This window comes from Chiloscyllium punctatum, chromosome 13 (genome assembly GCF_047496795.1).
Source record: "Chiloscyllium punctatum isolate Juve2018m chromosome 13, sChiPun1.3, whole genome shotgun sequence".
Lineage (NCBI taxonomy): Eukaryota > Metazoa > Chordata > Chondrichthyes > Orectolobiformes > Hemiscylliidae > Chiloscyllium > Chiloscyllium punctatum.
In genome coordinates, this window is record NC_092751.1 from 93,680,039 (window position 1) to 93,702,205 (window position 22,167).

Here is a 22,167-nt window from a genome sequence, read left to right on the forward strand (position 1 = left end):
TTTAGTGTTAACAGAAAGATGTTTGTGCTGTTAATTCTTTTAAAAGGTAGGGTAAACATGTAAGGCCATTAGCTTTGTTTACAACTCACAAAAATCCAGGATGAGCAAGATTTTTTTCAAAGTTAAGCTCAAAAGGCACCAAGTTTAGTTAATCTCCTATTTGTTGTTCAATGAACAACAGAAGATCACTGACCTTCACCAAGAGGAAGTTTATTGGAATAGTTCCAGAAGGATGAAATATATAAAGATTAAAGAATCTGGGGGTTGTTCCCCTCAGATCAGAAATGTAAGAAGAAATTTGATCAAATTGTATTTTTTTAAAATCTTGAATGTTTTAAATAGAGGCAATGAAGCAAAACTGCTACCAATAGCTAAACAGTCACAAACCAAAGGGATTCAAGTTTCAAATAATCTTGAAAAAAACCAAAGATGACATGAGGAAAAGCTTCTGTTTTTGCAAAGAATGGTCAGGATTTATGTTACATTATTTAACAGGGAAGTGGAAACCTCCTTTCAGCATAAAATTTAGTTGATAAAATTTCCAAATGTGGGGTTAGAAATCTCCATGTTATTAGAACTTACAACTGTTCTCAGATTAATAAAAAAATTCAACTTCGCAGACTTGGAAAGGATTCAGAGAATTCAAATGGCTCTGCACTTAAGTACAAGTTAAAGATTGACACAGGGGTGTAATTTATTTTGGAGTTGAATCTCTAAAAGGGATAGGTTCAGGAAACAGGTTGAGACTTTGTTTTATTATATTTTAAGATCATTAAAGTTGTCTTTATTATTGAAGTTTGTGCAAGACAATTCTGTTCTGTCATTCAAGAAAATCTGTAGCCTTTGTGAATATATTTCACTAACTGACAACCATGGTGACTAACTAAATGAAAAGAAATCTATCAATTCAGACTCAATTCTGGGATTTGCCTTGTCCATAGAACCATCAGCTGTGATCTTAAGAGAAGCAATAAAAAGGGAAAAAGTCACGTCACCTCGATATAAACAAAGTTTGAGATTTAAAAGACATATTACTTTTCCTTCTGTCTAACACAGCGTTAAATATAAGGAGATAAAATGTGTTGCAACGTTCATGTATCAGAAGTCAACTGAGGAAATCAGAAGCAATCATGTCACAAGAAACTCAGAGTAAACGGCACCAACCTTGTTGCGAATTGCTAAGTTGAATTACTTTTAAGGAGAGCCTAATAAATAAAACAGAAAAATGGATGATGGAATTGCATTCTGTACACAAAAGTAAAATGAGACCAATTACTTGGAAAATGAATAAAGGGCAGCATCCACACAAAGGGTGGGAGATGTTTGGAACACTCTTCCACAAACAGCAGTGGATGATGGATCAGTTGTTAATTTTCAGTCCAAGAGATACATTTTTCTTCAGCAAAGGTATCAAGGGATATGGGCTAAAGAAAAGTATATGTAGTTAGGCCGTAGATCAGCCGTGATCTCATTTAATAGCACGTTCCTACATCTTTCGAACACTCTGGATATCACAATACATTGTGGAAACAATTAAGGACTTCAACTGCTGTCACTGTTGCTCATATGAGGGAACTATGGCAAATAACACTTGTACAGCAATACGATTAGAATACCTTTTCACCTAGATGTCTCATCTTGGTAGAATAGTAATATAAACACCCCTCACTGTGGATGGAATATGAAAGATAAAGTTGATAGACAAAGCAGATTGAAGAAAATGAAACAAAATCACTCTTCGACAAAGTTTTAAAACATTGATTTTGGCAACAAAAGATCAGTCAAGAAAGGCATGGAATTCCCAAATATATGCCTGCTTGGAACAAAATAGCATAGTAGATGAGCCAAGTCTGAATTAGCAGCACCTAGACTTAATACTCATCTGAAGTTACAGTTTGAAGTAAAGAAAGTTGATATGAAAGCAAGGTTGCCAGACTGAAATAGCACAATTATATTTGTTCATCGGATTATACTTTTATAAAAGTGGTCAAAATGTAGCAGTAAAATTATACCATAAACAGTTGGACTAATTCAAGTTTCAAGATGCCATAGTTAAAATCAGAAATTAGAAACAGTTAGGACAATTTTGGAGAGAACATGCAACTGGCAGCATGAATAAAGTGACATGAGAGAACAGAATAAAATAAAAAAGATGTTTGAGAATGATGGGGAATCAAAAGGAGGGAACAAAGACAGAATTTCAACTAAGTCTAAAAAGTGATGTATTCTACAATTCAAATGAGAAGTATTGCACAAACCTGAACACCTGAAGCACAATAATATAGAAGTAGAAAATGAAAAACAATTAATGAGGATATTCAATAAGTGCCTTGTTAAAGCACTTACAGAATCACAAAAAAAAAAATCAGGGAGGATGCAAATTCTTTACCTGTTAAAAGTTGGATAAAAGCTTTGAAAATAAATGTTGTACTGTACAACTTAATTCAGCTAACAAAATACAAAGTATTTCATGAGGCATCTCAAATATGTTGGAAGGAATTTATCCTCAACAAACAGATTTTTTGTTTCCCTAATATGGACTCTGGATGGGACAGTTTTGATGAAACAAATTACTTTTCCTCTTTCGGAATTTGATGTTCTGATGCAAAATTAAGAACTTCTCTTCTTAGAAACATCGAACTACACCACAAAGAATTACATTTTCAAGGCTATTCATCAATGTGCTTTTAATCTGTGTGTACAAGCTGTGACAGGTCGAAAAAGGTTAGCTGTGTCAGTTTATGAAGATTGTTTTATTTCGAATGTTTCTTTAAGCACATCGGCAAAATTTGTTTCAGTACATTCTCAAAACCACAATTTCATAAATGATTCACTTTGAATGTAACTACTCAAAGGTTAACAACAAAACAAGCCTTTATCTCTGATAAATATTGATCAATGTTCTCATTGGCAACTCTTGAAAACACAAAATTCAAAGTAAATGTTCTCTGATCATGGATGACCATCAGAGCAATGACTCCACAAAATGCAGTCTACCTCAGTTTGCTGAAAATGAGGAGCCAATCCATACAGTTCTTCTCTCTTTTTAACCTTTCATCCGAAAGTGAGATTTTCTGATCAACATTAATTTCTCCATCAAAATGCATTCTATTTAAAAACAGTACCAGAGAATATATTCTGGCTCCAAGCCATTGTTAACAATGTTCATTATGAGCATTGCCATCAACTATTTTAAACAGTTTTAACATAAATATAACAGAAGGTTGAGGGGTACAGGAGAACATATACTGCAAAACAATATATCCTCCTGCCACAGAGCTTGGAATCAGGGACAACAATCTCAAAGTAACAAGTCAGTGATGTAGAGGTTTGGAGAGGAGAAATTTCTTCACTCAGAGGGTTGTGGGTCTTTGGAATTCTCGACACAGAGTCCAAGACGTTCAATGATTGAATGTATTCAAGACTGAATTTGTAAACTTCTGGTCAAGTGATATGGGAATTGGGCAGACAACGGATTTATAATCAGCCACTGTTATTAAAAAATAAAACAAGTTGAAATAGGTAAAGTGTATCACCTGCTTATATTTCTTAAATTATTTTGTGTACGCACACACAATTTTGAGACAGCATGCAAAATTAACACATTTCGATGTTCTTACTGCAACAGATTATGATTATTGCCACTTACGTAGTATATCTTTACTCTAACATATGGGCTCCATGGTGGCTCAGTGGTTTGCACTGCTGCCTCACAACATCAGGGACCTGGGTTAATTTCAGCCCTGGCCGACTGCCTATGAGGACTCTGCACATTGTCCGTGTCTGAGTGGATTGCCATCGGGTATTCCAGTATCCTCCCACGATCCAAAGGTGTGTGGGTTAGGTGAACTACTCTGTGATTTGTCTTAGTGTCCAGGGATATGTAGATTAGTTGTATTAGCCATGGTAAATGTTAGGTTACGGGAATACGTCGGTTGGCTGGGTCTGGGCAGGATGCTCTTTGGAGGGTCCGCGCAGACTCAATGAGCTTTATGGTCTTTTTCTGCTATATAGGGATTCTCTGATCTTCCTTCTGAACAACAAACATTAAGTCCAAGTTCTGTAACTTAACCATTCAATATAATTTGGATCATATCCAAGAGCATGACAAGATGCTCCAAAACTGGAGGAAACACTGCTCAATGCTCAGTGACAAAATTCAGACTGCACAGTTATTTACTCAATTAAAATAAACTTACAGTTCTTTGTGCTTGTCCTCAGCTAGGATCTGGTCATTTGTCTTCAATCCGTACCTTTAAAATCACAGTGAAAATATTAAACATTACTATAAAAATTACATTGTTGATTGTTCTTCTTTATATGGAACAAAAATGACATTCTTGGCTATGCTATCAAGCCCTTGATGAATGCAAAATACATTCTCTAGTGAGGAATAATATTAAGTCTTGTGATGGTCCATGGACTTTTGGAGGAAAAGCCTATACTCAGTGATGGGATAATTCCTCATTTTAGAACTAGTATTTTCTATAATCGGATTTCTGGTAATGTACTTGGTTTCCAGTAACCGCTCATATGACCAAGTTGCCTGTGTATACCACCCTCTGTGTGAAAAGGTTGCCCCATAGGTCTCTTTTATATCTAATGTGTCTTTGATTAAGTAACTGGATTTTTGAATTCTTAACAGAAAACTAAAGCCAGTTGCTCGTTTCAAAGAGTCATGCAAGACGCAAGTTCAGAGAGTTACTATAAATAAGAAAGTCATGTATTTGTTGACAGGTTCTTCACTTTTGGAGCTACTTCAGATCAGTTTTTTTTTAACAAAATAGTATACTGATGCACCCCTACTATAGATAGAGGATGTGGTTTATCATTGAAATATACAGTATGAAAGGAAGTCATTTTGTCCCACATTTATCTGCCCACTCTCTGCTTCTTACCTCCCTCCAGTCTGGTACGCATTCCTGAAAACTTATATCAATCAGGCTTTTTTTACTAAGCACGATTAGATTCTCCCTGCAAGAAAGCACACAGTTCCTCTTTGACACCTCAACTGTCCAGTACACAAGCTAGTGACTGGAAGCTACTCACATGCAATGAGTGGACTCATGGGGTCACTTGAGCAATGTACCAGACACAGCATTGAGTGCTCATGAACTTTATTCCAGTATGGGAGCAGACATGGACAATTTTAAAAGGAAACACGATGAGTACTTATGGCGAAATGAACTGCAGGGCTCGTGACACAACACGAGGACGATACTGATTTAACACTCAACAGATTACTGGTACGGACTTGATAGGTCAAATGGCCTTATGTGGCATCATGACTGTGTGGGATGCATTGCAAGAAACTGAAAAACACAAAGAAGTTCTTAACATCATAATAAAGTTAGAGTACTCCTAAAAATCTAAGCACTAGACTTCTTGGAATAGATGCAAATAAAGGAATCTCTCATTTTGATTTCTACCTGCCCAGTGGCAATGTTAATGAATAGGTAGAGATTTTTTTGAATTGGTCCAAAACATTGAATGGATTCTGGAATTTTCAAAATTGACAGTCACTTGCATCTGAACTTTCTCAGTTGTTTCGCCCTAACAATCACAATTATTTCATAAGGAAATCTTTTCAGCACATTTTCAAACAGTTATCATTGGTGCATAACTTTGCAGTATATTTATTTTGGACATGTGGTCACTATGGCATTTGAGCACTTCTAAAAAAAACATGTTTCCAAACAACTTTGCTTCCAAACAGTTTTAAATAGGATTGTATATCCTGCAATCTGAAAGAACACAGATGATCAGAAATGAACAGTAATAGCATAAGCTGTACTTCTCCTTAATGTGAAAATATCTGAACATGTTCATAATAACTCTCTACTCTCAATCCTTCGAACCATATACTCAAACTTAGACCTAAGCTTTTGAGCAGTTTTGGTTCAACTGCAATATGTAAAAGGCATCTGGAACGGTTTTTACATTGGAAGGATTTACAGGCATATGGACCAAATGCTAGCAAGATTAATTTAGGATATCTATGGATATCAGCATGGGCGAGTCGAACTGAAGGGTCTGTTTCTGTGCTGTATAACTCAGTGACTCAGCCAGATTTTTGCGCTTTTCAGTCTCACGGCATCACAAAAGTTTTCTTTGATTTCTCCAATTCTGCTAAACACTATTAGCACCACTATTTAAGCATCATCTGCTCTCCACGAGAACAATGAACAGTTATGCTACATAATACTCTCTAACTTGTGCTCCGCTCAATACGACTTATCTTTTTGACAGGAGGCAAGAACACTTGGGATAAAAATATTATAGCTAACATTTTATTTGCACATACAAATGAAGATTAGTGCTCAATGTTTCTCCAAAACAAGTTGAATATGACACCGCAGTCCTAAAAAAAAAGCACAAACAGCACTTGGATTCCACAAAGGATAACCAATTTGTTAAACAGAAGATACGATTTGGAACTATATTTAATGAAAGCAGACATTCAATAAACAAATACTTGACAAATAAACACGCAGAACTCAATTTACTTCAGACTATATGGCCCAGCCAGTGATGCCCACATCCCATGAAGGAACAAAAATAAAAGCAAACTCAAGGTTTACCTGTGTACAATTTAGTGACTACAATGGAAAATCTTTCATTCCATTCAACACAAATATCTAAATATTTGAAACACTAAGTATTACAAAAATTCTTGTGCAAATGTGCTTTTAATTACATATTTATGAAGGAAACATGACACAAAGAATTTGCAGAAAACCTCCAGAAGAATACACATTGTCAGTTTTAGAATCAAATAGAAGATTGCAAAAGAAATCATTGCAGGGACCCATGCACCACAAATTTCACAATTCCAGAATCTATTTCAGCAGCAAGTGACTATTTTTATATTCTAAAAATAAGCTGCTACTTTCTACTATAAATCAGATTCTGGTAAAGAACTTCCCACTGAAAGACACTTCAAAGTATTTGGAGAGCAATCAACTCACATCTATCAGGATTTTCACCACATCAATGAGAGTTTGTACCTTATGGTTCATCTCCCCTCTAAGTGAATAACTTATACATTTCAATAACTGCAAATGGAAGTTTGAAATTCTGTACATCCTCAATGTACATTTCATTGTAAACTTACTCTAGTCTGATCTTTTGGCAAAACAAAATATATGCAGCTAAAGAAAAAGAGAATTTGATTCCATGAAGTTTTTCATCAGAAGAACTCACAAGAAATACCAATGAAAAGGCAAAACAGTATGTATGAGAGGAGAGAGCCAATTGGTTGCAAAGTGAATTCTGATTGGTAGAGGTGCTGCCGTGGAAAATGCATCAGTTAGCTGATGACTGATAGGTAACTAGCAAGCTTGGTTTAAATTTTAAATCAAGCAGGTTGACTTTGCTTGGTCAAGGCACTGTGCTGAGAAATGAACCAAGTATGGATTTCAGATGTGTTCTTAGGTTGAAACAGGCAAAGTGTATCCGAGTTTTTTCTACCTGCAAAGAACTAGCCCTATGCATTAATATGTGATTTCCAGTATACACAAGTGCCGAATGAATAATGGCATCAGATCAAATTTTCACTATTTGTTACACAAATTCATTAATGGGCCTGGGAGCCATTGCTTTTGGTTGTGTAAAGTTTAAGCAACAGGTGAAATGAATTGTTTAACACTTGTACTATGCAGCAAGAACACTAGTGGTGACTTCTACTAGTGGCGGCTTTCAAGCCAAAAAACCAAATTAATGAGTCATGCAGTATAGGAATTTCAGTACTGGTGTGACACTCGCTATAAAATCCAAAGACTGATGGATCGTATCAACATCAAGGGACTGACCATGTCCAACTAACTTCTCCTTGCAAAACTTAAACCAATTTTCAATACTGGATATGATTTTGTGACAGGATTATTTACCAAATGTTGTCCAGGGTGTACTAAGAATTACACAGACAACCAATTTAAGATTGTTTGCCAATCCCAATGTGGTGCACTTGCACGTTCTGGAAGCCAAACATCTAAATACACAGGGCCACTTTCTCCACAGACCTAATGAACATGTACTCACACAGCACCTGTTTGAACAAAAATATGTCTTGCACTGTGTGAACAGCATGGTTGGCCTTGGGATTGATCAAATAAAAAAAAACTGTTAAAAAAACATAAACTTTAAGAGATTAACTACCTGTAAAGTTCTGTCCATTCAGTAGAAGTGAACAATTCCTTATGTAGCACATAAAACACATTTTCTGCAAAGTCAATTAATCTCATTATTAGCCAACAGAGACAAGCCACAGCCCAACTGCTTTAAGTGATGCCCAGCTCTGATAAGAATTGTTTAATACTGTTGTAAATTACTGCCTCTAACAGAATTAGCAATCCTTTTCTACATGTTTGATATGATGTTGCTTCATATAGTATTTAGTGAGCACAGTTTGCGATAATTATCAATAGGAACTGAACTCCGTTCTGGATTTGGGTAAGTATCAAAGGAACAGCTTTCGCCCTTTACCTAATATAGATAGTTGCCCAATGATATTTCACAGGCTGGTCAGAGACTTTTTTTTCAACTTTCAGGCCACTGATCCCATGTGGCACTCTTCATAAGGGTCTGTGACATCAATGAACAGGTCAAGCTGCTTGGGGGTTCTTTGACCAAGGTAGATTGAAGAATCCTCACAGAGACCAGATTGGCAAGCATGAATTTAAACAATACACAGGAATTGTAACTTCCTGTACAATGATTTGAATGTAAGCTAAATAAAGACTAGAACATATTAGATTAAGGGAGAGACATTAAAAGATTAAAACAGAAGGGCTTTTGTAACTAAATAACCAAAGTGACAACATTCTAAGGCAATAATATTCTATACCTCTATAAATTTAATTTACAGTGTCACTTATTTTACCATCACAAACTACATTTTTGAATGCATCACTCTAACATTTTAAACCCATCTTTAGAGGAAGCATGGTTGACAAATGCAGTAAACTCATAAAATTCAAGTCATTTCAGCATATTTCCATTGCTAAATACTGTAAGAACACAGCACATTGAACAGCAAGGTGCCACTGCTAGCAACTTACAGATACCTATGTTTACCTTTGCATGCGCAAATACTAATACTTGCTATCAGTTTAATTATTAGTAATAACAAAATCCTGAACAATCTGACACAAAAATAAACTTGCCATACAAAATGTCTGAAAAAAACATATCGGATTTAGTACAAACCAAGACATGCATTTTAAAGTTTGAAAAACCCTCAGAAGTTAGAATGAAGATTACAATAACCTATTTATGTAAGTGTCTTTGCCTCCACAGTGGTTCAGCAATAGGCATGTAGTGATGTAATGGTAATGTTACGACACAAGGTACAACCTTCTGACAATTTAAGTCCGCATCTCAAAAAAGATTCATCCAATGCTTTAATCTGTGAAAATTCGAGAGGCAAAGAACTATCCCAAAGTCACTATTTAAAATACAAAAAATTTAATAATTTTATTCTTTAATCTAACAAATAATTAACTAACAACTATTTACAACTCCTTTCTCTCAGCCTATCTTTTATCTTCCCCTCTACAGTACATAAAACCCCGATTAAAATTTACAAAAAAATTCAAAATTCAAAACACGCCAAATTTTTCTCTTTGTATCTTCCTCTGTAGATTCTCTCTCCAGGTTGGTATCAATGTTTTTTTTGTGCAAAGTCCCTCTTTAGAAGGTACCTCTCAGAGAGGTCTTACCAGCAGCCCACATCTGTTGGTCTTTTGGCAGTTCTCTTTGCTGCTCTCTGACATTTATACCCCAAAACATCTGAGCATTTCATTAATATTTTGACAATATGAAAATCAAATTCAAACTTGATTGGAATTTGGTATCTTGGGGCCTAATTTCAACTGGTTGGCCGAATTTGAATTTGTTTTTGTCCATAACAATCGAGCTACTGCTAGCTGTTCAACCACAAGTTACATTTTAAACTTTCATTTTCCAGTACTCTGTGTGCTTGCGAGTTCTTCAACTCTTTTAAAAATACAGTACACCTCCACACCTTCATAATGGTAATGTCATTGGACTAGAATCCCAGACATGAGTTCAAATCCCATTATGGCAGGTGGTGAAATCTGAAATCAACAGAAATCAGGAATTAAGAACTAATGGTGACCATATTATAAATGTCCATCTGGTTCACAAATGTTCTTTTGTGAAGGGAATCTTGCCTCCCTTGCTCGAACAGGCTTCCATGCTATGCTAGGTCCAAAGCAATGTGATCAACTTCCAACTACTCCTTGAAATGGCCCAGCAAGTCCAAGTAAACTAAGGAATTGTTTTGCTGAGCATTATAGCTGGGCCCCTATGGGCCAACCTGACGTCCTGGTCACTGCTCATGTCAATTCCCCCTTCCACTCCCTTTAACATGTTCATCATTGGCCTCTTCCATTGCCACAGTGAATCTGACCGCAAATTCAAGAAACACCACCTTGTCTTTTGCCTGGGCAGCCTGGAGGAATCAACACAGTTCTCTAATTTCAAATAACCTTCCCACTCATCCTCCAACTCCCTTTCCAGCCCTGCCTCCTCACTTCCATTCTTCTGATCAACCCTTCCTTACAACTGGATTCATTCCTCCCATTGACCAACTGAGTCAAACCCACCAGCTGTATTTACCCATCGTTACTTCACTATTCCAATTCACTCCCTACCCATAACCCTCCCGTGTTCCCTTTTATCTGCAGCTCTCCCCACCCCCAACTCCACTCCAGAAGAAGAGTTATACTTGAAACGTCAATTTCACCACTTCCAGATGCTGCCTGACTTACTGTGTTTTTACAGCCTCCTGTCTGTCTACTTTGGATTCTAACATGTGTAGTTTTTTTTGTCTCTAAGCAAGTCACTCAGTTCTATGGTAATTCGAGGTGAGGGTGGGCAATAAATGCTGGCCAAGTCAGCAACATCGTGTTTCATAAGCAAATAAGAAAAACTTTCTCTGTGATCAGCATTATCATTCACAAGGGAATTAAAGCACTCCCACTTCCTCTGGAAGCTCATTCCATACATACACCATCCTCTGTGTGAAAACGTTGTCCCTTAGATCCCTTTTAAATCTTTCCCTTCTCACCTTGAACCGGTGTCCTCTAATTTTGGACTGCCTCACCTCAAGAAAAAGATCTTGTCTATTTACCCTATCCAAGCCCCTCATGATTTCATAAACCTCTAGGCAAAGTAGCCCCATCTATTCAGCCTCTCTCTATAACTCAAACCCTCCAACCCTGACAATATCCTTGAAATTCTTTTCTGAACCCTTTCAAGTTTCCCAAATCCTTTCTATAGCAGAGAGACCAGAACTGAACGCAGTATTCCAAAAATGGCCTAACCATTGTCCTGTACAGTCACAACATGACCTCTCAACTCTAATACTCAATGCACTGACCGATAAAGGCAAGCATACCAAACACCCTCTTCAATAGAATAATTCCATACAAAATGTGCAACTTCAAGATTTTATGCTTTCAGTGCATGGACCCACCAAACTGTTCTTTGCAGATGACAATTCACTTCTTCGCTATCCTATCTATCTGCAACACAAGTTAATATTTGACCAGATGGGTCACAAAATTACATCAAAAAAAGAAAATGAACACAGACCAAAACAAAATTTCAGATGGATTAAGCTCACTTATATTGATAAATGTTTGAGGGGTGGGGATGGCTTTATGCTGAAAGTCATTGACTGTAAAGCAGCTTGAGCTTTAACTTTGACATCCTTTACGCTGATGTCAAGAGTGACTTAAAGTCATGAGACCAAAAAAAACAGTTGTTTAATTGATTGCTGGTTCATAAAAGAGCAGCAGTTCAAAGACACACTAGAGACAAAACTGCAGCCCATCTGTATCACTTATTTGTGGTGAGAACTGATCACATTTCGTGCCATTCACCAAGTTAATTAGCACAAAGTCAATATTTTTGCATTTTTAACAACCAAAGTAATATACTTTTATTACATCAGTGAAGTTAACATGCCATATAACTTTAGCCCCAGAATAACTCAGACCTCCAGAATGTTCATTGGTATCAACAAATCACCTTCTACCAAGATCAATCTGATGGATCCACACACTGAATGCATTAAATCTTGAAGGTGCACATTTTATATGGAATTATTCTAAATTCATTTGCAAGACATCAAAAACAGCCATTCAGTTCCAAGAATTCCCTTCAGAGAAAAACTTGACTTAAAGTTTTCTCTGATACAAAAGCTCAATGGTAGAGAACACTGATTTCTGCCCTTCTAGGAATTAAGAAATACATCAGAAGAGGTTTTAAAACCACAGACCCGAAAGGCATTTTCCTTCCATACAATGGACTCATGTAGATGGTCATCAGGAAACCATCCTCTGCTTTTGTAAATTAAATTCCACTACTTCAAGTAACACTAACACCAATTTATATTACAATCTTTAATGTAATATGATCTCTCTAGGCACTTTATAGAATCAAATTAAAAGACAGAGTCAAATTGGGTATTATAGCATGTGACTAAAACCTTGATCAAAGAGGCAAGCTTATAAAGAACAGGCAGCAAAGTAGTCTTAGAAGGTATTTTAAGAGCTTAGGGATTAACACACAAGGCAAACAATGAACACTACAAAAATCCAATTAATTCATTCTGAGTAGGAGGTTAATCAAATTTTAATACATCAGATAGGGAAAATCTTTCATTAGATTTAAGAGTCAGTGGTGAATGGATTATCCAAGACTTAACATACATGGGGACAGAAGGTGAATGCACACCCAAAAGCCCTTCAAATGTCCAAGAAAATGCAATTATGGTGGCAACCAGCATGTGAGAGGAACAGAATCAGTAATATGCTCAATATTTAGAGACACTGAATTGCTGCAGCTGCTCGAATGGCAGGTTTCCTCCCTCCCACCTGGCTGCTATTAGAACCTGCTCGAATTTTTTATTATTTTATTTTATCTAAATCAATATTTGGTTCAGAGCTATGAACTGTGAGCGGAGAGTTGAAAGGTGACTTTTGGACGATAATCAGTAGCTTGTATTTTAAAAAAATCAAAAAAAAACCAGACAAGCTGTTTTGTTCTGGACCAGCCGAAAAATTAACTGCCACTGAGATCTTGATCAAAGAACCCATAGACTCTTTGACTCTGGAGTGACAGTATGTTTAACCAGATGGCAAATGTTTGGTCATTAACAAGGCAAGTTCCTGGTAATTAGTTCCAACCAGTCTAAGAGAGAACATGATCAAACAGAGGAAGCAACCAGAAAGTTTGAACGGAGGAGTTTTGTTGCTGATACTACAGCATGAAGATGTGAAAGCTCCCTGCCTAATCTTCTATCAGCTATTGGAAGTTCACAAAACAGAAACTAACTATTATTGAACTGGCAGCAATCAATGCCTTCAGAAAATTAATCAACAGACAATTCCACGTATCTGTAAACTAATGCATTGTGAAGACTGATCAAGTAATCATAGCCAATTTTGTTATTTTTCCTGTTGTTGACATTTATTCCTTTACTCTTTTCTATGCGAGGAGGCTGAAAATAAAGATTATTGGGTTTAAGTCACTGACATTAATTTAATTACAGCTTACCCACTAAAGTAACTGTATTGTTAATACAGCAAATGTCTGACTAACCAACACCGATGGGTGCAAGAGAATGCTGATTGATGATCATTCTGGTTGATCAGGAGGTCCCCATAATCAAAGAAAAGAAACTTACACCAACTAATAGAACTGTGATGCAGGCAGGATGCAAACTATTATTTACAGCATAATTCACAAATAATAATGCAACTTGGTCTTAAATAAAACTTACCAGAGAGTTGACCAACTGACCACTTGGATATTGCAGAGATCGCAAAGAACATGCTCAACATACAGTATTTCAGGGATAAAAAAAATTTTTGGCAGTTCACGGAGAGTGCCAGCTCTTACGGTGCTGGTTAAAACAAAGGTTGATGTAAATTAAGTCTTTAGGCTTAAGGCTTAAAAAGACTTAATTTACAGCATACTTTTGTTTTAAATAGCAGCTTATTGAGTGTGCCAGCTCAAACTGGCAAAAATTATATTCGTGAAATACTGTAAGTTTAAGCCTGGTGTCCAGTGTCCCCAATTATTCACCAGGTCTGAGACTGTTATTCAAAAAGTCTGCTTAGGAACTGCTGGGGGCATTGAGAGGGTCTGAGTATTTTAATTTGAGAGAGGCTGTCTGTCTCAGCATTGTAAGATGGCCCCTCAAGTGATTGAAAATGTGACTGGAAAAGCATTCTGGAGTCATCCCACAATCTTAAGTAGACTTTATCTGGATCAGAGCAGGCTTTTGGGAAGCCATCATGTAGCCTGAAGAGAAGCAAGTGCTCACTGGGATTAAAATGAAATGGCAGGAGATCAGGCGACATCTGTGGAGAAAAGCACAGCCAAGGTTGTGTTCAATATGACCCTTCTTTGGAAGCCACTGTATAATGTTCAGCTCAATTTACCAGTCCTCAGAGACAGAAGCAGTTCATGTTCAAATGCACTAAGACCTGGACAATACTCAGGCTTTGGCTGGCATGTAGAAAACAACATTTATGTGACACAATGATTATGCAATGATCATCTCCAACTATCCCTCAATGACAGTGGTATTACCATAATGACCAACATTCTGATGGCTACACTTAATTAGAAACTCAACTGAATATGCCATACATAAACTGTGGCTAAAATAGTAGGACAGTGGCTGGGAATACTGCAACACATAACTCAACTGACGATTCCCCAAAGCCTGATCTCTGTCTACAAAACAAATCAAGACTGTGATGGAATACTCACTACTTGCTTGGCTGGATCCAGCTCCAAAATATTTGAGAAGCTTGACACCATCCAAGGCAAAGCATCACATCCATAAATATTCACTCCCTCCCACCAACATTGCATAGTAGCAGCAGCATACACCTTTTACAATGCACTGTGGAAATTCACCAAGGCACCTTGGACATTACCGACCAAAATCATGACCATTATGAAGGACAAAGGAAACTGAGGAATGAAATGATTTATTGTTGCATATTTTAGTGATTAAAAACAGTAAAATATAGTGAAAAGATTTATCAAAGCTGCAATGACCTGGCACCATTTGGAATAATAAGAATAAAGGAATAGCTTGAAGTGTCCATCAGTCCTCAAGCAGCTCATCACCAACAATGACACCTCTTCTGTCATCCCTCCTCCCCCACCTCATCACCATCTACATTGGACCTAAACAACAAAATCGCCAGTCCTCAGGTCATGTATCATCTCTGGACTGATTCTCCTCTGCCAACACCACTGGACAAAGTTGATGACCCTCAGGCACCATCTTTTGCCACTGGGCCTACTTGCCAATGACACCTTCGCAGTTTGCAGCGGCCTCTGATTCAGATGCCAGGTCCTGTGCTTGCCCTAGCAAGCAGGTAAAGGCGAGATCAAGGTCTGCACTAGACCTGCTCTTCACGAGGCCATCCAAGCTCAAGAAGCAAAAAAATTGAAAAAAAAAAAAAGGCAAAAAGGGGGAGAAGCAGTCAGAGCAGAAGAGCTCCAGCTCAGGAGCCTTGTAGGACTCCAAGTACTAGTAGAGTATCCTCAATCAATAAAAAAAATTCTTCAGATAAGTTTATTTCATAACGATCGAAAGGAAACAGCTTATGTTTCTTTACATGCGTGCTAAACTGTTGCGCATTTCCACTAATTTTAATTTCCGATTCCCAGAGTTTGCACTATTTTCACTTTGGTGACATGAACCTTAGCTGGATTGGCTGCTATTGTGGAACAGCAGTGTACAAGTTCTCGGACAGTCAGAGGTTTGTAGCAATGCAAAGTGTGAGAGGGTGAGATACTGTTATGAATGCTAGATAAGAGTCATAATTGTAATAGGTTGTTGGTAGGTGAATGGGCATTGGTCAAATCACCACCTATCATAGGTAGGATATGGCTTAAGATGCGTTCATTGACATTGATAATTTATATGACATCAACCAGCTTCTTACAGCTACATATTCAATTGCCTGGAGTTTGATTCCACCACTGACATCCATGGTTAGCTGCTCCAACTGGCTTTCATCACGCAATTGTCAATTCATCTTGCGTCTCCCATCAATGTCATCAGTACACCATTTAAAAATTTGAATCAATATTGTGGTTAATACTGGCTGCACACTGCCATTATGTAACACCAAGCAGCACTAGCCTAACAAGTTGCCTGCACTGTATTCATTGAGTAAAGTTAATCGTGTGTTTTTCTCCTTCCCCAAATCCACCAGTTAAGTGTAGAGCACTATGACTTTCTCAAGTCTATTTTGTCTTGGGGTTTTTTCAACATGAAAAGAAGTTTAAACAGAGGTGACAAGCAATCTGCTTCAAGCGAATGAACTGTGCAGCTTTTAATGCCTTGGGCTTTTTTTTAAAAAAACAAGTTGCAACAATAGAAGCAATCTGAATGGTGAGGTCAAGCTCCCAGAGGAACCAGATTTTTAGTTTAGCAGTCAGTTGAGGGCATGAATGCTGCTATGTCACTCTCTCACTGTTATACCTAGAAGCTGAGGTTCTCTTCCTGCTGTTAGAATTGCAAGAAAGACAATGTTTTGCCTTTGCCAATGATGTGCTTATGGGATGTTACAATATTGAAATAGTTAATAAGTAGTTTATTATCAAGTCATTTTTTTGTCTGTATTTAATTGAAGTACATGAATAGTGTACTTTGCTTGCAGTCTGATAGTTTGATCAATCGAATTGCATCCTGACACTTATACCTTAAATTAAGGGGTTTGGTCTGGTCCATAACAAACTGGGGGCTTGTCTGGGCTCAAAAATCACGAATTCCAGTTTGGGTTTAAGATTATTGGACTCAAACGTGGCGAGTATTGGTGCTTTTTATTTCAGGTGATCCACTCGGTGTGTGTCTTGTATAATAACGGAACTTTCAGTCACTCACTTTCCTGGGGGTGAAAGAATTCACTTTCCGCAAGGCAAAGCCTGCAGAATTGGCAGACAAGGTGGAGGTGAAGTTGCATGCGTCTGAGAGGAAAGGGAAAATAATTGCAGCAATGGTGCTGCATGTACAATTACCAGGACTCCAATCAGAACCATTGGAAATCCAACTGCAAATGATTTGAAGACGCCGGTGTTGGACTAGGGTATACAAAGTTAAAAATCACACAATACCAGGTTATAGTCCAACAGGTTTAAGTGGAAGCACACTAGTTTTTGGAGTGCCACTCCTTCATCACCTGCTGAAGGAGTGGCGCTCCAAAAGCTAGTGTGCTTCCAATTAAACCTGTTGGACTATAACCTGGTATTGTGTGATTTTTAACTGCAAATAAAATAGCTTGAATTGGAGGCAATGACAAGGGATAAAGTAAAAGAGTGGCTTAAAAGTTAGCATTGCTACCTCACAGCAATAGGGATCTGGGTTCAATTGCAGCTTTTGGTGACTGACTGTGTGGACTGCACACCCGCTCCCTGCCTGCAAGGCTTTCTTCCAGTTGCTCTGTTTTCCTCCCACAGTCCAAAGATTTTCATGGTGCTCTGGGATGTGCAGGCTAGATGGATTAGCGATGGGAAATACAGGGTACAGGGATAGGTGGAGGGAGGGGAGGTTTGGACAGAATGCTCTTCAGTCGGTCAGTGTAAACTTGATGGGCCAAATGACTACTTTCATACTGTAGGGATTCTATAAAGAGATTGGACTGACTGTGTGGAGTTTGCACATTCTCCCCGTGTCTGCGTGGGTTTCCTCCGGGTGCTCCGGTTTCCTCCCACAGTCCAAAGATGTGCAGGTCAGGTGAATTGGCCATGCTAAATTGCTCATAGTGTTAGGTAAGGGATAGATGTAGGGGTATGGGTGGGTTGCGCTTCGGCGGGGCGGTGTGGACTTGTTGGGCCGAAGGGCCTGTTTCCACACTGTAAGTAATCTAATCTAATCTAATCAGAAAGGAAACAACTTGAATTATGATTTCAAGCAGAGTAAAAAGAACAGGAAAAGATGGCCCTAGCAGGAGAAAGGGACAGCTTTTGAACATGAGATTGGAACTGAAAAAATCAAAGTCAATGGATGTCTGTTTCCATGCAGTATGGTTCTATGACTTAAAATAGCACAAGCAGGAGGTGAAAGGCTAGAGTAGTGATAAGGACAATGACGGAGAGCAATCCAATCAAAGTCTTTCTCATTTGAAATGGCCAGTGACCATGTGGTTATTGTTGATCCAAACAAAGGTAGCAGGTACAGCTAGTGAGGTATTTAAGTCACTATGTGGTAACAATATCTCTAATGCTCGTAGCATTCATAACAGATGAACTAATGGCACAGATCATAGTGAATGATTATGATGTGGTAGGCATCACAGAGACTTGGTTACAGGGGGGTCAGGACTGGCAGTTAAACCTCCAAAGGATTTTCAACTTATCGAAAAGTCAGGGAGGTCGGCAGAGGGGGTGGAGTTGCCTTGTTAGCTAAGAACAATATTAAATCTATGGCACTGAATGACATAGCGTCAGATGCTGTGGAGTCTGTGTGGGTGAAATTGAGGAACCACAAAGGCAAAAAAACCATAATTGGAGTTGTACACAGACCTCCTAACAGTGGTCAGGACCAGGGACGCAACATGTACCGGGAAATAGAGAAGGCATGTCAGAAAGGCAAGGTCACAGTGATCATGGGAGACTTCAATATGCAGGTGGACTGGGTAAATAATGTTGCCAATGGATCCAAAGAAAGGGAATTCATGGAATGCTTACAGGATGGCTTTTTGGAACAGCTTGTCATGGAGCCCACAAGGGAGCAGGCTATTCTGGACCTAGTGCTTTGCAATGAACCAGACTTTATAAAAGATCTTAAAGTAAGGGAACCCTTAGGAAGCAGTGATCATAATATGGTAGAGTTCAGTCTGGAGTTTGAAAGAGAGAAGGCAAAATCGGGTGTAATGGTGTTACAGTTGAATAAAGGTAATTATGAGGGCATGACAGAGGAACTGACAAAAATAGACTGGAAGCAGAGGCTTGTGGGGAAGACGGTAGAGCAAAAATAGCAGGAGTTTGTGGGTATAATTAAGGACACTGTACAGAGGTTCATCCCCAAGAAAAGAAAGATTATCCAGGGAGGGATTAGACAGCCATGGCTGACAAAGGAAGTCAGGAAATGTATTAAAGAAAAAGAGAGATCCTATGAAGTGGCCAAGAGCAGTGGGAAATCAGAAGATTGGGAAGGCTACAAAAACAAACAGAGGACAAGAAAGGAGGATCAAATATGAAGGTAGGCTAACCAGTAATATTAGAAACGATAGTAAAAGTTTCTTTCAATACATAAGAAACAAACGACAGACAAAAGTAGACATTGGGCCACTTCAAACTGATGCTGGAAGCCTAGTGATGGGAGGTAAGGAAATAGCAGGAGAACTTAACAAGTACATTGCGTCAGTTTTCACAGTGGAAGACAGGAGTAATATCCCATCAATTAAAGGGAGTCAGGAGGCTGAATTGAGTATGGTTGTCATTACAAAAGAGATAGTGCTAGAAAAGCTAAAAAGTCTTCAAATTGATAAATCTCCTGGTCCCGATGGGATACATCCTAGAGTTCTGAGAGAGGTGGCTGAGGAAATAGCGGAGGCATTGGTTGAGATCTTTCAAGAGTCACTGGAATCACGGAAAGTCCCGGATGATTGGAAGATCGCAGTTGTAACCCCATTGTTCAAGAAAGGATCAAGACTAAAGATGGAAGATTATAGGCCAATTAGCCTAACCTCGGTTGTTGGTAAAATTCTAGAATCCATCATTAAGGATGAGGTTTCTAAATTCTTAGAGCAGAGTCTGATTAGAACAAGTCAACATGGATTTACTAAGGGGAGGTCATGCCTGACAAACCTGTTGGTATTCTTTGAAGAGGTGACAAGCAGGTTAGACCAGGGAAACCCAGTGGATGTGGTCTATCTAGACTTCCAAAAGGCCTTTGATAAGGTGCCACATGGGAGGATGCTGAGCAAGGTGAGGGCCCATGGTGTTCGAGGTGAGCTTCTGGGATGGATTGAGGATTGGCTGTCTGACAGAAGGCAGAGAGTTGGGATAAAAGGTTCTTTTTCAGAATGGCAGCCGGTGACGAGCGGTGTCCCGCAGGGTTCAGTGTTGGGGCCACAGCTGTTCGCATTATATATTAATGATCTGGATGAAGGGACTGGGGGCATTCTAGCGAAGTTTGCCGATGATACGAAGATAGGTGGACAGGCAGGTAGTACTGAGGAAGTGGGGAGGCTGCAGAAGGATCTAGACAGTTTGGGAGAGTGGTCCAGGAAATGGCTGATGGAATTCAACGTGAACAAATGCGAGGTCTTGCACTTTGGAAAAAAGAATAAAAGCATGGACTACTTTCTAAACGGTGAGAAAATTCATAAAGCCAAAGTACAAAGGGATCTGGGAGTGCTAGTCGAGGATTCTCTAAAGGTCAACATGCAGGTTGAGTCTGTGATTAAGAAAGCGAATGCGATGTTGTCACTTATCTCAAGAGGGTTGGAATATAAAAACACCATTGAGACTTTATAAAGCTGTGGTTAGGCCCCATTTGGAGTACTGTGTCCAGTTTTGGTCCCCACACCTCAGAAAGGACATACTGTCCAGCGGAGATTCACACGGATGATCCCTGGAATGGTAGATCTAACATATGAGGAACGGCTGAGGAGCCTGGGAATGTATTCATTGGAGTTTACAAGATTAAGGGGAGACTTAATAGAGACGTACAAGATAATACATGGCTTGGAAAGGGTGGATGCTAGGAAATTGTTTCCGGTAGGTGAGGAGACTAGGACCCGTGGACACAGCCTTAGAACTAGAGGGGGTAAATTCAGAACAGAAATGCGGAGACATTTCTTCAGCCAGAGAGTGGTGGGCCTGTGGAATTCATTGCCACAGAGTGCAGTGGAGGCCGGGACGCTAAATGTCTTCAAGGCAGAGATTGATAGATTCTTGTTGTCTCGGGGAATTGAGGGCTACGGGGAGAATGCGGGTAAGTGGAGTTGATGTGCCAATCAGCCATGATTGAATGGCAGAGTTGACTTGATGGGCCGAATGGCCTTACTTCCACTCCTATGTCTTATGGTCTAACAAGGTGTCACAAAGCGGATTCTGTTTTTCTAAAATCTGTTCCTTATCTCAAGGATACTGTGTCCTTGATATTTTTAGGAGGCATCATAAAACATTCTGGGCTCTGAAATGGCTGGGTTTGGTACAGAGGTAAAAAAGGGTACTGAAAGGCTTTATAGCTTATATGTTAACAGATGAGACTTTAAGCTGAGCAGTTCAGTCCCGAACTAGAGAGAGTTCTGATGTGGGCTGTGTGGAAACAGGCTGCTAACAACCCAGCTAACTTACTCTGGATAATTTTCACTATAAACTTAGTGAAACAATTTGCAAAGTCATGGTATAGACTGCCTGCTTAAGAATCTTGCAAGTGGTCTGGTCAAGTCCATAACAAAAGATCACAAAAGCCGGAGGAAAAGTCAAAGAGTAAAGTTAAAGAAGTTGAAATATCAGAAACTATATTTGATCAAATGGCTGAGAAAGAATAAGCACGTGGAGGACAAAGTGGATATTTTTACTTCAGAGAAATTGGCTGAATTACAAAGGAAAATTGAAAGATTAAAGCAGCTATATCAAAAAGCATACACAGAACAAGAATTTATATGTTGCCCAGAATGTTATCTTAAAAATGATATCGTGAGAAGGACAGAGAACATCATATCTTCAGGCAGATGAAAACTGGGCAGACGTTAATTTCCCTTGGCTCACAAGCTTCATTCCTGATGAAGAGGTCCTGACCGAAACATGGATTCTCCTGCTCCACGGATGCTGCTTGACCTGCTATGCTTTTCCTGCAGCACACAATCGACTTTGATCTCCAGCAGCTGCAGTCTTCACTTTCTCCCAGAAATTCATTAAGTTCTATTACCAGCGGGTTATGGGAAGGAAGCACTGCAGGTAGTACATGATTTACCAGTAGGTTGAAATTTGAGAGCAAGGAAAATTCAAGCTAAAGTACAAAAACACTTATTGGCCTGCACTGCAGAAGGATGTGGTTGTATTTTGCTGGCTATGTCATACATTTCAGGTAATTGGAAAACCTCAGGTAGTGATAAAACAACACCCTTAACACTCATTCCCGCATTTGAG

At 38.7% G+C, this 22,167-nt stretch overlaps 1 protein-coding gene across 5 annotated transcripts in view; it reads right to left on the minus strand.

Moving 5' to 3' along the window:
• The window catches only part of adka (adenosine kinase a), a 283,424-nt gene that overhangs the window by 217,375 nt on the left and 43,882 nt on the right, over positions 1-22,167 (minus strand). For all 5 annotated transcript variants that reach the window (XM_072583275.1, XM_072583276.1, XM_072583272.1 and 2 more), the window contains exon 3: positions 4,200-4,253. In XM_072583275.1, coding sequence (XP_072439376.1) covers positions 4,200-4,253 — 54 coding nt within the window. The remainder of the gene's footprint in view (positions 1-4,199; positions 4,254-22,167) is intronic.